Source organism: Macaca nemestrina, chromosome 3, assembly GCF_043159975.1.
Source record: "Macaca nemestrina isolate mMacNem1 chromosome 3, mMacNem.hap1, whole genome shotgun sequence".
In the NCBI taxonomy this organism is placed as follows: Eukaryota; Metazoa; Chordata; class Mammalia; order Primates; family Cercopithecidae; genus Macaca; species Macaca nemestrina.
This window is the reverse complement of record NC_092127.1, coordinates 179,970,313-179,986,614: the sequence shown is the minus strand read 5'-3', so window position 1 is coordinate 179,986,614 and position 16,302 is coordinate 179,970,313. Positions and strand designations below refer to the sequence as shown.

Here is a 16,302-nt window from a genome sequence, read left to right as displayed (position 1 = left end):
GAGCAAGGACAGCACCGTGAACAGCCATTCCGGTTCCTTTTTATTCCACTGGGAATTCATGCAATGAAGAAGCAACACACCATGAGGCAAATGGCTCAAACCCAAAGACCAGAGGTTCAGGATATAAATATTTTTTTTATCTGTAGAGATGGGGTCTCACTCACTATCTTGCCCAGACTGGTCTCGAACTCTTGGGCTCATGCTATCCTCCTACCTCAGCCTCCCAAGTAGCTGGGACTACAGGCACCCACCACTGTGCCTGGCTAATTATTACTATTTTTATTTACTATTTTTATTTTTTTGTTTTCTTTGGACTAATTATTTTTTGTAGAGATGGAGGTCTCACTGTGTTGCCCAGGCTGGTCTCAAATTCCTGGCCTGAAGCTCTCCTCCCACCTCACCTCCCAAAGTGTTGGGATTACAGCATGAGCCATGTGCACAATCTTTGACTTCAAAGAACAGATAGTCTAGAGACCTTCACAAATGATCAAGTTGACACTACAGTCATTACATTGAGACCTGTAACTGGGCTAGGATTGGTTATTTACAGAAAAACCTTGTGGTACTTAATTCCAATTCATGTTAACTTATGTTATCTTGCTTAATCCTTGCAAAGCCCTTTTAGAGGTAGGTGTCATCCCATCTATAATCTGCTGCTTGTCTTAGACCAAGGAAGTGAAAATACTCAGTCCAAGCATGCTACCATCCATTTCTGGTAGGTTTGGTTTGTTTTCTTTTTAGTTGACTTTCCTGTTTATTTTAACTTTTACTCATCTTCCTATTGAGGTTAGATGTGCATTTTGGAATTGCATCATTTTACATAGAAACAGCTTTCCAGTGGAGTTGACTAGCATCCTAAGGACAAGTACAACCACTTTTAAAGTAGATCATGGAAATCACAAAGTCTGATATTCTACAAAATGGAGTATGATGTTATGGACACTAGAAATACAACATACAGGTCATTAGTAATGCTAATAACATTTTCCTATAGATGCTTTTTAATAACACTGGTTTGTTTAATGTCAAGATATTTGTAATGAACCTTCACCATGGACCCATGGAACAATTTTTTTTTTTGGAGACAGGGTCTCCCTCTGTCACCAGGCTGGTTGGAGTGCAGGAGTTCAATCTTGGCTCACTGCAACCTCTGCCTCCCAGGTTCAAGTGATCCTCCCGCCTCAGTCCCCCAAGTATCTGGGACCACAGGCACACACCACCATGCCTGGCTAAGTTTTGTGTATTTTGTAGAGACGGGGTTTCACCATATTGCCCAGGCTGGTCTCAAATTCCTGGATTCAAGCGATACGTCTGCCTCAGCCTCCCAAAGTGCTGGGATTACAGAGGTGAGCCACTGTGCCTGGCAGAGCAGTATGGAGTGTTAATGCCAAAATTTGTTTTAGCTCTCATATATAAATCATATTACAAGCATATTATTTGGTTGGTCGGTTTTAGTTCATTCCTTCAATCAGATGATTTAAAAGAAAAGTTTTTCAAGTATCCTCTGTGATGTATCCCAAAGATTAGCTTAGAAAGAAAAGTACTTGGTAAACCATTCCTGGTGCGGAGAGCCCTGTTTCTGCTGGGCTTCTTTGGGCTGGGCCGTTTCACCATCTGGTGTCCTACAAACAAAAAAAGGTTTTTTATATGGTTTTGAAAATTATGCACGAAACAGCTTAATACCCACCATCTTTTCAGGGAAAGGTAACTGCATGTTTACTCTTTAGAACACCTGAATGGGACCGGCCAACATTAGTAGTGGGAAACAAGTTGTAAAGGATGGGGCTGGGGAGGGAGTTCCTAATCCTCATTTTGAAAACAGAAGGTTCACCATTGTTTGGTTCTCCATTGTTCCTTTGAGACTCAGTGGTTGTAGCTCTGATAATTATGCAGGATTAACCAAACCTACAGATTAAGAGACTTTATTTTTATTTTTGAGACAGAGTCTCCCTCTGTCGCCCAGGCTGGAGTACAGTGGCATGATCTCGGCTCACAGCAACCTCCAGCCTCCTGGATTCAAATGATCATTGTGCCTCAGCCTCCCGAGGAGCTGGAATTACAGGCACACACCACCACACCCAGCTAATTTTTGTATTTTTTTGTAGAGATGGGTTTTGCCATGTTGCCTACGCTGGTCTCGAACTCCTGACCTTAGGTGATCCACCCACCTCCACCTCCCAAAGTGCTGGGATTACAGGCGTGAGCCACTGAGCCCAGCCTGATTAAGAGGCTTTAGAATTCCAAGGTGATAGGCTGGGCTCAAGCCTGTAATCCCAGCACTTTGGGAGGCTGAGACAGGCGGATCACGAGGTCAGGAGATTGAGACCACCCTGACTTAACACGGTGAAACCCCGTCTCTACTAAAAAATACAAAAAAAAACTAGCTGGGCGAGGTGGCGGGCGCCTGTAGTCCCAGCTACTCAGGAAGCTGAGGCAGGAGAATGGCGTGAACCGGGAGGTGGAGCTTGCAGTGAGCCAAGATTCAGCCACTGTACTCCAGCCTGGGTGACAGAGCAAGACTCCATCTAAAAAAAAAAAAAAAGGCCGGGCGCAGTGGCTCAAGCCTGTAATCCCAGCACTTTGGGAGGCCAAGGCTGGCGGATCACGAGGTCAAGAGATCGAGACTATCCTGGCTAACATGGTGAAACCTCGTCTCTACTGAAAACACAAAAAAATTAGCCAGGCGTGGTGGCGGGCACCTGTAGTCCCAGCTACTGCGGAGGCTGAGGCGGGAGAATGGCGTGAACCCGGGAGGCAGAGCTTGCAGTGAGCAGAGATCGCACCACTGCACTCCAGCCTGGGGGACACAGCAAGACTCCGTCTCAAACAAACAAACAAACAAAAAATTGCAAGGTGATACAGTAAATCTTGAGGAATGTTAGTAATGATACTGAAACTATATTGAAGATTTCTGTGCCAAGTCCTGTGCTAAGCACATCCTATGAATTCCTTTAGTCTCACATCAGTCTGATGAGATAGGTGCTGTATTATCTTAAATTTAGAGGGAAGGATATGGAGACCCGGAGGTCAAGTGACCTGTCCAAGGCCACACAGCTGAGAATGAGGAAGACTAATTTGAATTTAGACCTCCAGGCCAGATAGAGTCCACCTTTTGTATAACCCATGCTGAAGTTTTCAGCTAAGTGATTCAGTGTCCCTTGTCTAATCATCCATGGAAAAAGGCCTTCTGGAATTTGGTACCAGGAATAGTACCCCTTCCAAAGAATGACATAATTCCCTTCTCTTACAGTCTTCCCTTTTGGCTAAATTACCATTTTTCAAAGGCAGGGCTTGTTTTACTACTCTTTATATCGCCCAAATGCCGGGTAATTAGCAGGTGCCAGAAAGAATCCTAATTTCCCTCTTGTCTACAGGGAAATACAATAAGGGCCTCTGCCCCCAACATCCCCTACAACCTTGTGGCAGTTTTTGCATCTGTAGACTGGTTGGGTTTGTAGGGCCGGCCACAGCTGGGGCTTGGGTCCAAGCTGGGTGATTTAGTTATTGGAGGGGCATTAATCCTGGAACTCAGATCGCCACTCAGAAAGTTCTTTGCATAGGAAGCGAGGTTCGGCACGCTGACCACACGGCTGGGCACGTCCTCCATCTTCTTTTTCTGTTTGTATTAATGGAAATGTTAGTGCAATGCAATGCAAAAAACAAAACAAAGCATTATTATAAAAGCAAATAATGCTCACCCAATCAAAATTGTATCGGAGAAGCAGCAACAATTTCATTTATTTTATACATGCTATTTTTTAAAGCACTTTTCCCTCCAATCTTCATTTTGTATTATAAATAAATATGTATGTTCACAACCTCTTAACCAAAACTTCTGGAGATGGATGTGTTTTGCAACTCAATTTTGTTTAAGATTTTAGAAGGTCATATAACACCCCCAGCAGGGGCTGGGCCCACCCTAGCCTCAAATGCATTCACATTTCTGGAGTGAAACTTACATTTTGTCATACCGAAGGATACATAAAAACTACACGCGAGATCACATTAGTTAGGTCACAAGTGTATTGTCCTGTGAACTATTTTTAAAAATACTATTTTTTGTTTTTAAAATGGAGTCTTGCTCTGTCGCTCAGGCTGGAATGCAGTGGTGTGATCTCAGCTCACTGCAACCTCCGCCTCCTGGGTTCAAGCGATTCTCCTGCCTCAGCCTCCTGATTAGCTGGGATTACAGGCATCTGCCACTATGCCCAGCTAATTTTTATATTTTTAATAGAGTTGTGGTTTCACCAAGTTGGCCAGGCTGGTCTTGAAATCCTGACCTCAAGTGATCCACCCACCTCGGCCTCCCAAAGTGCTGGGATTACAGGTGTGAGCCATTGCTGTCAGCCAAAAATACTATTTTTCAAGAACCTTTAGGATTTTGTGATAGTAGATAAGAGAATTGGATGTGAATATGCTCATTGTGAAAAATTCCAAAAATATATACAGAAGTGGAAGATTTTTACTCCTCCCTCCCATCACCTAGATAGAGCTATTCTTAATACTAATACATACTTATTCTAGAAAATTTGGAAAATACAAAATCCCATAAAAAATAAAAACCACACATAATCTGCCCAGCCAGATACAAACACGGTTAATACTTTGGACTATTTCTTGTGGTTTTTTTTTTTTTTCCCAATGAATATTTTTCTGAGTGTACACCAGCCCATAAATAACCTGTGGTTACCTTTAAGAAAAACGAAATCAATGGAATTGTGTAATGCATTAAAACCAGTAGAACCAATTTACCTTCATGGAAGGGGTCAAATATCCCGGGTGAGGATTGAAAGAGAAAGACCGATTCCGGTGGGACATTGCACTGGGGAATGCTGCATAGTGAAATCTTCTCTCTTCCTGGAAAACCAATACAACTGAGTCTAAGTGAGCCTAACCACACAGCACTGGGTTTGACTTGAAGGAAGATGGCTATGAGGGCCGAATAGAGAGAGAAGGGAAGTCCAGAGGAGGAAGGGGAAGTCAGAATCAAGCTGCCAGACACTGAAGCTTTTGAGGAAGCACCTTTGCTCTTTGTCTTTTATGTCCCCAGCCCCTCTTGTAAAGAAAAGGGCAAGCTTGTGCTTGCCTGGAAATTGGAAATCCAACTGTTCTTAGCATGTGAAGGTAACCTACTGCAGAAAGTTAGTAATTAAGGCAAAGAGAGAAAACCCCCAGGTATGCAAAGGATTTTGCCTGCCTTCTTCCTTTTTTTGACATTTGTGTTGTCTAACATATCCAAACATAGAGAGGGTAATGAAATCCATCCCCCACTTTACTTGTTATAACAATATGGCCAATCTTGTTTGTGTGTATCATTTTCCACTTTTTTCTCTCCTGCTGTATTATTACTAAATTTCAGTGATTACATAATTTTCTCTGTAAAAACATCGATATGTAATTTCTAAGAAATAAAGATTACTTAAAAAAACCATGATACCTTTGTTCACACTTAGCAAATGAGCAATAATTCCTTATCAATGCCACCTAATTTTCAAAGCACAGGGAGATACAGAAGTGAGGTGGGCGGGCAGGAGCAGGCAAAGGGGGAGACATTCCAAAGACATGACCAGCAGGCCTTGGTTGGATACTGAATCAGAGGGAGCTGGGTTCTTTTCAAGGGGTCTAGGGAGTGGCTTTGCTAAGTAGAAAACAGGTGGTCATGTTTACAAAAAGAAGATCAACAATAAAAACACTGATTCTACTACAATTCAAACCTAAGCCATTGTAGATTTTCTCAAATTCTATAAGTTAAAAAAGCAATATTAACATGGGGCAGATGCTGTTGGACTTGGGAGTAAAATGATTTTTTTTTTGCCTTCTATTTTCCTGTATTAACTTTTTAGTGCATATGTCTTCTGTAATAATAGAAGAGAAAGGATTTTTCCCCCCTTTGAGACAGTCTTGCTCTGTCGCCTAGACTGGAGTGCAGTGGCACTATGTTGGCTCACTGCAACCTCCATCTCTTGGGTTCAAGTGATTCTCCTGCCTCAGCCTTCCTAGAAGCTGGGATTACAGGTGCCCACCACCACACCCAGCTAATTTTTGTATTTTTAGTAGCGATGGGGTTGGCCAAGCTGGTCCCGAACTCCTGACCTCAAGTGATCCACCCGCCTTGGCCTCCCAAAATGCTGGGATTACAGGCTTGAGCCACCGCACCCGGTCAGAAAGTATTCTTTATAAGGCAAGATGTTAGGGCACCTAGAGAAATGCTGGGTGCAAGTGAACGCCCCTCCCAGAGGAGCCCGCAGTGCCTGGCCAGGCGTGTGGGCGAGGCGCCCCCTGACAACCTCACCGTGAGCTGCTTGATGATGTCCTCTCTCTCCTTCAGGCGAGTCTGCAGGCGGCCTATGAGCTGAAGGTCCTCTGGCCTGGACGCTCCCTTCCCTGGCTTCTCTCCGGAATCTTTCAGTCTGTTTCAAGCAGGCATGCAGTCAAGTTCCCCTTATGGCAATTACTCAACAGGAGGGAGATGGGCACACATGTGCCTCAAAGCACACGATGGGAATGCCATCCTGTGTTCAGCCTGGCCAGGGAGGCTCAGATAGCAGCAAAAGCTTGCCCAGGACCCGCTGGGGAGATGACTTACAGAACCCAGGATCCCAGCTCTGTCAGGTCCCCTAAGGCTGCAGGGCCAGGAAGCAAAGGCCCGTGTGTGCAGCTAGATGGTGCACTCAGCGGGGGCTTCAAGAGCCAGGGATGCTATTGGGAGAACGGCCTAGGTCAGGAAAATGCCGCGAGGGTTCTCTTAATGCTCTGTCGCCATCTGCTGGCGGACACGGAGTGCGGTCAGTGGCTGCTACCCACGGCTTTTTTTTTTTTCTTTTTTGTTTTTTGAGACAGAGTCCCGCCCTGTCGTCCAGGCTGCAGTGCAATGGCGCTATCTCGGCTCTCTGCAACCTCCCTAGTTCAAGCGATTCTCGTGCCTCACAGCCTCCCGAGCAGCTGGGACTACAGGCGCGTGCCACCATGCCCAGGAAATTTTTGTATTTTTAGTCGAGACAGGGTTTCACTATGTTGGCCAGGCTGGTCTGGAACTCCTGACCTCGTGATCCGCCCTCCTTGGCCTCCCAAAGTGGCGGGATTACAGACTTGAGCCACCACGCCCGACCCCCACTGCTTTTTCAGCCTGAAGCCAGAGAGGAGTTACTAGGTGGTGGGGAGAGGAGGACTGGGGCTGCAGATAATCTACTGACTAGAGTTGGTAAGAGCCCAGGGCTTCGGGTGAGATGACCCGGCTTTAATACTGGCTCTGCTTTTTTCTCGACCTTGGGCATCATTTCACCTGTGTGTGGGCCTCAGTTCCCTCTCTTTTAAAGTGGGCATGAAACTGGGTGGTTGTGAGAATTCAACGTGATAATGGGAGCCTGGCATGTAGTAAGTGCTCCTTAGACTGTAGCTGGTAAAAGCTTTCCTGCTGGCTTTTGGATGATTTGCATTGTATTGGAGACAGTGGAGATGTTTTTAAGAGCTCAGGCTAAAGGTCACACAGGCGACATTTAAACTCAATTAATGCTGCCTGACCTTGGGCAAGCGGCTTCACCTGTCTGGACCTGGCTTGCTGCCATCACATCCTAAATGGTCTTCTTGCAGTCACCCCCTCCCCCTGTTTCTTCTCAGCAGTCAGAAGTGACCCTGTGAAAAGGCAAGTCAGGCATGTCACTCCTGCCCAGTGCCTTGTGATGGCTTCCCAGGGCACTCTGAACACATCCAAACTCCTTCCCAACAGGGCAGGGGTTCCTTCACCCAGCTCCTCTCCTCCCCTCCCCCTCCCTCTCACTCTGTTCAGCCACACAAGCCTTTGGGCTGTTTTCAGGAGCCTGAGGCAGGCCCAGGGCCCTTGCACCTGCTGTTCCAGCTGCTTCTAATGCTCTTCCTCCAGATGCCTCAGGAGTGCCCTCACCTCCTTGTCCTTAAATAGCACCTCCTCACAGAGGCCTTCTTTTGCCCACCCTTGCCACTCCTAATCCTGTCTTCTAGCACTTTCACTGCCTGGTATAAAGTTAACTGTTTTTTTTTTTTTTTTTTTTTTTTTTTGAGACAGGGTCTGTTTTGTTTTGAGACAGTCTCTCTCTGTAGTCCAGGCTGGAGTGCAGTGGTGCAATCACGGATCACTGCAACCTCAACCTTCTGGGCTCAGAAGATCCTCCCACCTCAGCCTCCCAAGTAGCTGGGACTATAGGCACACACCAGCATGCTCAGCATTTTTTTTTTTTTTTTTTGTATTCTTTGTAGAGACGGAGTTTCACAATGTTGCCCAGTTTGGTCTCGAGCTCCTGGACTCAAGTGATCCACCCTGGGCTCAAGCCTCAGCCATGCAAAGTGCCAGGATTATAGGCATGAGCCACCAAGCCCAGCCTGTTTGCTTATTTCTTATCTGAATCTTCAGCAGAATTTGTGAGCCTATGAGAGCACTGTCTTTGTTTTGTTCCCTGCGGTGACTCCAGAGCCTAAAGCAGTGCTGGGCATACAATGGTTCCTTAACAAATATTTGTTGAATGAGTACATGCAGTATGTATGCATGAGGGACCGGTGGGAAGAACAATTCTACCCTGAAGTACTGTTGTGAAGATGGAATTAGATGATACAGATTAGAACAGAGCAAATGCTCATAACTGAGCAGCCCTGATCCTTCTGATTTCTTCCAAGTGTGAGGGTTAAACCAATGCTCATCCTCACAGATTCCCAGTGCCCTGCAGGAAAAGGGAGCACAGCCTCATAAAATGAAGGGAGACTGATGAGCCCCTGGCTTGTTCCCTGCACCCATCCCCTACCCAGAACTTGCTCTGTTGCTGAAGCTGGAGTGCGGGGGCCTGATCTCCACTCACTGAAAGCTCTGCCTCCTGGGCTCAACTGATCCTCCTGTCTCAGCCTCCGGAGTAGCTGGGATTACAGGCGTGTGCCACCGCACCTGGCTAATTTTGTGTTTTCAGTAGAGATGGGGTTTAGCCATGTTGGCCAGGCTGGTCTCCAACTCCTGAGCTCAAGTGATCCGTCTGCCTCGGCCTCCCAAAGTGCTGGGATTCCAGGCGTGAGCCACCGTGCCTGGCCAGGACCCAGGACTTTCAATTTGAAAACCAGGAAAGCCCAGGGCCACGGGGGTGAGTTGGCCACCCTACTGAATGGCACACTTGCTAGTCCCTCCCTGGGGCCCAAGGCCTCACTTACTCGACTTCCAGGGCAGCCAGCCGGGCCTGGAGCTGGGCCTGGGCACTACTGAAGTCTGCCACCATGGCCTGCATCTCCTTCCGGTGTTCCTGGCGGAGCGTTTCCACCTCCCTGGTCCGCAGGGCTTGCTGAGTCTCCTCCAGCAACCTGTGGTGGACGAAAGCACAGCCAGGCTTGCCCAGCTCCGGGGACGGCGCCCCTTGGGCTCTGGGGTTTATTCCCCTCGTTGCTGCCCAGTTTGGGAGGCCTCAGTGGGGAGAGGTGGTGATCTGAGGACACCTGTGATAAGGAGAGCTGAGGTCTCCGAGTTGTGGAGTCCATGACAAACCCCCACTATGGGACCCCTTCTCAGCACCCTCCCATCTCAGAAGGAGAAACCTGAGCATGGGGACAGCCTTCAGGCGGAAGCGATGGACAGCAGCCCTACAGGGGAGCCCCAGAAAACATGCTCTTCACTTGGGGCAGGCGGGGAGGCAGGAGGCCGAGATTCTCTATCAGTATCGCCTGAATGCTGGGACTCTGAGACCCGGAAGACCAGGTCTTTCCTAACAACTACAATGCAGTGGAAAGCTTCCCTGAACTTTGTTTTTTTGTTGTTGTTTTTGTTTTTGTTTTGAGACAAAGTCTTGCTCTTGTTGCTTAGGCTGGAGTGGAATGGCGTGATCTCGGCTCACTGCAACCTTTGCCTCCCGGGTTCAAGCGGTTCTCCTGCCTCAGGCTCCCAAGTGGCTGGGATTACAGGTGCCCGCCACCAGGCGCTGGCTAATTTTTTTGTATTTTTAGTAGAGACGGGGGTTTCACCATGTTGGCCAGGCTGGTCCTGAACTCCTTACCTCGGGTGATCCACGTGCCTCAGCCTCCCAAAATGCTGGGATTACAGGCATGAGCCACCACGCCCAGCCATTCCCTGAATCTTTATCCCTCACCTTTATCAAAATAGGTGGTTATGAAAATTAAATGGAGCCGGGTGCAGTGGCTCACGCCTGTAATCCCAGCACTTTGGGAGGCCAAGGCAGGAGGATCACAAAGCCAGGAGTTTGAGACCAGCCTGACCAACATGGTGAAACTCCGTCTCTACTAAAAATACAAAAAAAAATTAGCTGGGCGTGGTGGTGTCCGCCTGTAATCCCAGCTACTCAGGAGACTGAGGCAGGAGAATCACTTGAACTTGGGAGGCAGAGGTTGTAGTGAGCTGAGATCACACCACTGCACTCCAGCCTGGGCAAAAGAGCAAGACTCTGTCTCCAAAAAAGAGGAGAGGAGAGGAGAGGAGAGGAGAGGAGAGGAGAGGAGAGGAGAGGAGGGGAGAGGAGGGGAGGCGAGGGGGGGAAGGGGGAAGGGGGGAGGGGAGGGGAGGGGAGAATTTAATGAACAAGCACAGTCAAGGCTCAAAGCAATTTTGGGCCAACACAACAGGGTTCAATGTACACAGTTGACAAATATTAAGAAGAAAGGAATCCTCAAGACATTAAAATGACAAAAAGAAAATTATGAGCAACTTTATGATTGGCATTAAGACATTCAAAAACTTAGATGAAATAGATGAATTCTTTGAAAGATACCAACTGCTAAAGCTCACTTAAGAAATAGACAATATGAAATGTCCTAAGTCTTTAAAGAAATTGAATTTTATCAAAAACTTTCCAACAAGGGGGAAAAAGGCTCTGAGTTCAGGATTGATGATAGGTTATTCACTTCTACAATTAACCAAGCGCTTCATTCATGCTAGGGACATGCCAAGCCTCCTGCACACATTCCACTGCACTCTAAAACAGCCCTGACAGGCGCGGTTGTTTTTGTTTCTGAGACAGGTTCGGGCTATGCCAGCCAGGCTGAAGTGCAGTGGCACGATCTCAGCTCACGGCAACCTCCACCTCCCAGGCTCAAGCAATCCTCCCTCCCAAGCCTCCCTAGTAACCGGACTACAGGCACGCACCACCACGCTTGGCTAATTTTTGTATTTTTAGTAGAGACAGGGTTTCACTATGTTGTCCAGGCTGGTCTCTAATTCCTGACCTCGTGATCCGCCCGCCTCTACCAGCCAAAGTGCTGGGATTACAGGCGTGAGGCGCCATGCCCGGCCGGACTCCCTTTTCTATTTCAAGGCACTTCATCTGCGGTTTTGAGATCTAGAATTTCGGGAGCTCTGGGACATTTCATGGGTCAGAGGAGTAACATCTGTGAAATGCTGGCGCATTAAGTGTCTAGTGTCTTGCGGGGCAGGATGCCGAGGGAGTGACCCATTTCAGGTCTCAGGCTCAGCGAGCCGCAGTGGGGGAGGGAGGGAAGCTGGTGAGCAGGGGCAGGGGGCGGTCACCCACCTGCGCTGGTCGCGGAGCTGCTGCGCCTCCTGCTGATGCTGCTCCACCTCCGTGCGCAGCCGCCGCACCGCGTCCTGGAGCTGCGCGTTCTCCTCCCAGAGCCCGCATCCTTCGCTGGAACCCTGCCCATCAGCGCCCGGTGGGGAGCCGGTCTGGCCCGGGCCGCCCCGCTCCTGAGGAGAAGGCAACCAGGAGGTGTTTTCAGGAGGCGCAGGGGCGGACACGTTACGAAGGACCAGAGATGTGCTGCGGCGAGATGGAGACCCACGGGCGACCCGCCCAGGCTGGAGCCTGGATGGGTCCCCTGCAGGGACTCCCATTCAGTCTCTTAAAATTTCCTTCTTTGGGTGTTGGCCAAATCTGGCCCTTAGAGTTTAATAAAACTGCTGAGCCAAGAATGGGGCTTGCATCCAAATGAACACCAACCACACTCCACCTGCCTGGGTGCCCTCCCTGCCTGCCTCAGTGAAGTCCTCCCTCAGTGAAGTGACACCGCCTCAGTGAAGTCCTCCCTCAGTGAAATGTTCAGTGAAGTGACACCGCCTCAGTGAAGTCCTCCCTCAGTGAAATGTTCAGTGAAGTGACACCGCCTCAGTGAAGTCCTCCCTCAGTGAAGTGTTCAGTGAAGTGACACCGCCTCAGTGAAGTCCTCCCTCAGTGAAGTGTTCAGTGAAGTGACACCGCCTCAGTGAAGTCCTCCCTCAGTGAAGTGTTCAGTGAAGTGACACTGCCTCAGTGAAGTCCTCCCTCAGTGAAGTGACACCGCCTCAGTGAAGTCCTCCCTCAGTGAAATGTTCAGTGAAGTGACACCGCCTCAGTGAAGTCCTCCCTCAGTGAAGTGACACCGCCTCAGTGAAGTCCTCCCTCAGTGAAGTGACACCGCCTCAGTGAAGTCCTCCCTCAGTGAAGTGTTCAGTGAAGTGACACCGCCTCAGTGAAGTCCTCCCTCAGTGAAGTGTTCAGTGAAGTGACACCGCCTCAGTGAAGTCCTCCCTCAGTGAAGTGTTCAGTGAAGTGACACCGCCTCAGTGAAGTCCTCCCTCAGTGAAGTGTTCAGTGAAGTGACACCGCCTCAGTGAAGTGTTCAGTGAAGTGACATTGCCTCAGTGAAGTCCTCCCCGCCTCTCAGGGGAGAACTGATGAACTTTCTCTAATACCACCAAATATCGCTAACTCTGGCTCTGTAAGGGGTGACACTGAAGAGAATATGTTTCCATGCTGGTTTCCTTGGCTAGATTGGGAGCTATTCTTCTCTTCATCTTTCCAACCCTGTAGCACCTAGCCTGGTGTATTCTATAGGTGCCATGTGAATGCTTGCTAAATAAAATTGTGCTAGAATGTCAGTAGTTCAGGTAGAAACACAAAGATTGCTGTCCAACAGCAGATGGGGTCAGATTTAATCTGTGATTAGTGAATGTTCCAGTTTTCAAATTCACTCAAACATGCCCGACCACTTGTGCAGGTTATCTGTTCACTGAACAGTGATTGCACAGCTGTGCACAGGGAGAATCTGTGGCCCAGGCCCCATGTCCCTGCCTTCCTGCCCTGGGGTTGGCATGGTGTGGGATGCCTGTGGGCACCCACTTGGCACTCTCACATGCATAGCCTGGAAGAGCAAGAGCAGGGGGGTTACTGCCTTGTGAGGACAACCTGTGACCCATGGAGGACAGAAACGGATGGAAAAATGCGTTCCCCTCTTGGGTCTCTGGGTAGGAGAGATATGAGAATTAGATTCCAGTGGGACGGACTCCACTTAGCTCAGCGGTGGCCAGTTTGGGCCTGCAGTCTGGCATGTGTCCCCTTCCCTTTCCTTTTTGACTCCTGCGACCTGGGCTGTGCCTCTTTGCTGACACCCCTGCATCTGCTCTCTGTGTGGGGTATCACCTGAGACCACGCTTTCCTTCTAGAGGGTTCAGGCTTCCCTCCTATGGGGCGAAAGTGAGGGCTGGTGCACAGGTGGCCAGGTAGCGGCTCATGCACTCAGTGCTCCTTGGCTTCTATCCCAAGCCCTCGGGCAAACACTGTCTTCCTCCATGGCCCAGTCCCCAGCTGTCATCATCCCACGTTTCCCCTGTCCCCTCCCATTGGTACCGGTGGCTCCCACCCATCTAAACACTTAATGGAACACATTCTGTCTTCGCTCTGCTAGACCTAACCACTGGGCTAACCTGTGATTCATCATTTGTTAGTATTTTTCATATAAACATAGAAATCGCCTTCCTATGCTCAGCAACAGCTAAATCTGGCACACATGATTCCCATGTCCCCGGGACCTTCAGCAGGACTGGGCCACCAATGAATCCTCACCATCCACAGGCACTGGTGGAGACTCTGCTGAGGGCTAGGAGTGGGGGTGGGGCGGCGATGAGGCAGAACAGATGGGTTATCCTCAAAAGACTCTGATCCAGTCTAGGCAACAAAGACGTCCATGAAATGGCATGTCCCCAACAGGACCGGGTGGTAGATCCTAAAGTCAGCTGAGCTGTCTTAACAGCAAGTGCTCCAGGATCTCAGAGCCAGAGGGGGCCACTGTGTGCCAGGGAAGACCCCCAGCATGGGACATGCTGGGCAGCATCCCAGGCAGGAGGAGTGGCACAGGCAAAGGATGAAGGGAGGGTGCAGATGCTGGGTTTATGAGCCACAGGGAATATGGCAGGACATACAGGTCATAGTCAGTGGTGGAAGCTTTTCAATGCCAAGTTGAAGCATTTGGAGCTTTCTCCAGTGGGAACCACCAAAGGCTTTATGAAAAGTGATGCTGGGCTTTGGGGGAATACCTGAAGCCATACACTATGGACTGGAGGGAGAGAGGACTGGGCTGTTAGGAGGTGACTGTGCCACCCAGCTAGACCGGGAATGATGGATGTGCAGGGAAGGGGCTGATGGGCAAAGTCTGAGCAGGAAGAGGAAGGAGAGCCGGCACTGAGTCTGGGTGACAACAAAGCTGCTCCACTTAGGGGAACAGCAAGGTCTAGACAGAGCCTATCTGGGAAAATGTTCTGAGAAATTCCCCTGCAGATCCAAAGGAGTAGCCCAGACCAGCTGCATTGAGGGCCTGGCTAGCACCAACACCCTGAGATACCATTGCCTCTGAACTATAAATAACATGCAGTGCTTAAGACCATTTTTTTTTCTTTTCAAAGACAAGACCCTGCAGGCCCACCCAGTATCCCACAGGCCTGTGGAGAAGGGTCTTCCCCGCTTCAGGCAGGGGGCAGGGGGCAGGGGAATGACTGAGTACCCAGAGCCCATCCTTTTTTTTTTTTTTTTTTGAGACAGGGTCTTGCTGTGTTGCCCGGGCTGGAGTGCGGTGGCACAGTCATAGCTCACTACAGCCTGAACTCCTGGGCTCAAGTGATCCTCCTGCCTCAGACTCCCAAGCCAGGATTACAGGCATATGCCACCACGCCCAGCTAATTTTTGATTTTTTTGTAGAGACATAGTCTTGCTATGTTGCCCTGGCTGGTCTTGAAATCCTGGCCTCAAGTGGTCCTCTGGCTTTGGCCTCCCAAAGTGCTGGATTCCAAGTGTGAGCCACTGCACCTGGCCTCAGAGCCCATCCTTTATGGGGCCCTGAGGCCCTGATGCTGCTCTGGGAGGGGTGCTGACCTCTGTGGTGATGATGTGGTCTTCGCTGTCTCCTGGACACTGGCTGCTGGCTTGCTGTCTGCCCAGAGCCCTCAGCTCGGCCTGCAGTGCCTCCAAGTCCTTCTGGTGCCCAGAGCAGGCAGCTTGCTGCTCCGACAGCTCCTGCCTAAGGGACTCTGGAAAAGGGAGAGCAGTAGGGAGTTAGTTGCTGGGTCTAGGCTGAAGCCTGTCTGGTGGGGACAACAGTCTCTGGGGCGGGGGTGGATGAAGTGAGGGGCTGCTGAAGGCTTGTGGTGGGTTGAGTTCCCCAAACCTTTTCCAAGATAACGGTAACAACAGGGCCATGTGTGAAAACTGTTCTCATTTAAGTCCACAACCATCTTTTCTGGTATGAATTATCCCCCTCTCCCCACCCCTGCTCCATTTTAGGATGAGGGACCTGAACATCAGAGAGGGTGAGTACAATGCTCAAAGCCACACAGCTATTAAATAGTGGAGTTGGGATGCAAAATTTCAAGTGGTTCTTCACTCTGAACCCCCTGCTTGCCCTCTACTGGTTGGTTAGGATGGGTGGCAGGTGAGGGCAGCATGGCCTGAGCCCAGGGCCAAATCCTGTGACAACGCTTGGCCTCAGCACCAAGTTAGGAGACCAGGCAAAGAACAGCCAATTATCAAATGACCCAAAGGCCTCTACTGGGGGCAATGGTCTCAAGTTGGAAAGTTTGAAGTTTATGTCAGTTTTTTTTTTTTTTTTTTGAGACGGAGTCTCGCTTTGTTGCCCAGGCCCGAATGCAGTGGCACGATCTTGGCTCACTGCAGCCTCCACCTCCTGGGTTCAAGCGATTCTCCTGCCTCAGCCTCCCGAGTAGCTGGGACCAGGCACGCACCATCACGCCCGGCTAATTTTTGAATTTTTTTAGTAGAGATGGGATTTCACCATTTTGGCCAGGCTGGTCTCGAACTCCTGACCTCAAGTGATCCACCCACATTGGCCTCCCAAAGTGCTGGGATTATAGGTGTGAGCCACCGTACCCGGTCAATGTCAACTCTTAAAAAGACAAAATGTTCACAGGTTCTTCTTCCCACGGGTGTGGGGTCTTGGCTGGATCATGGAGGCAGGAGATGGCATGTCATCCCAGCAGGATAGGAACTACAATGGAATCATCCAGAAGAAATGTGTACATTCTCTTAAACTCAGGGGAGAGTAAGACCAGAAACTTGAGCTTCC

General features: G+C 49.3%; 1 protein-coding gene across 1 annotated transcript in view; it reads right to left on the bottom strand.

Annotated features, from left to right (window-relative positions):
- Positions 1-601: 601 nt before the first annotated feature.
- The window catches only part of LOC105487883 (family with sequence similarity 184 member B), a 155,001-nt gene continuing 139,300 nt past the window's right edge, over positions 602-16,302 (bottom strand). The window contains exons 12-18 of the mRNA XM_011751518.2: positions 15,096-15,250; positions 11,487-11,659; positions 9,166-9,312; positions 6,293-6,410; positions 4,753-4,857; positions 3,417-3,616; positions 602-1,622 (exon numbers count right to left, since the gene is read on the bottom strand). Of these exons, the coding sequence (XP_011749820.2) occupies positions 1,529-1,622; positions 3,417-3,616; positions 4,753-4,857; positions 6,293-6,410; positions 9,166-9,312; positions 11,487-11,659; positions 15,096-15,250 (992 nt within the window). The 3' untranslated portion in view covers positions 602-1,528. The remainder of the gene's footprint in view (positions 1,623-3,416; positions 3,617-4,752; positions 4,858-6,292; positions 6,411-9,165; positions 9,313-11,486; positions 11,660-15,095; positions 15,251-16,302) is intronic.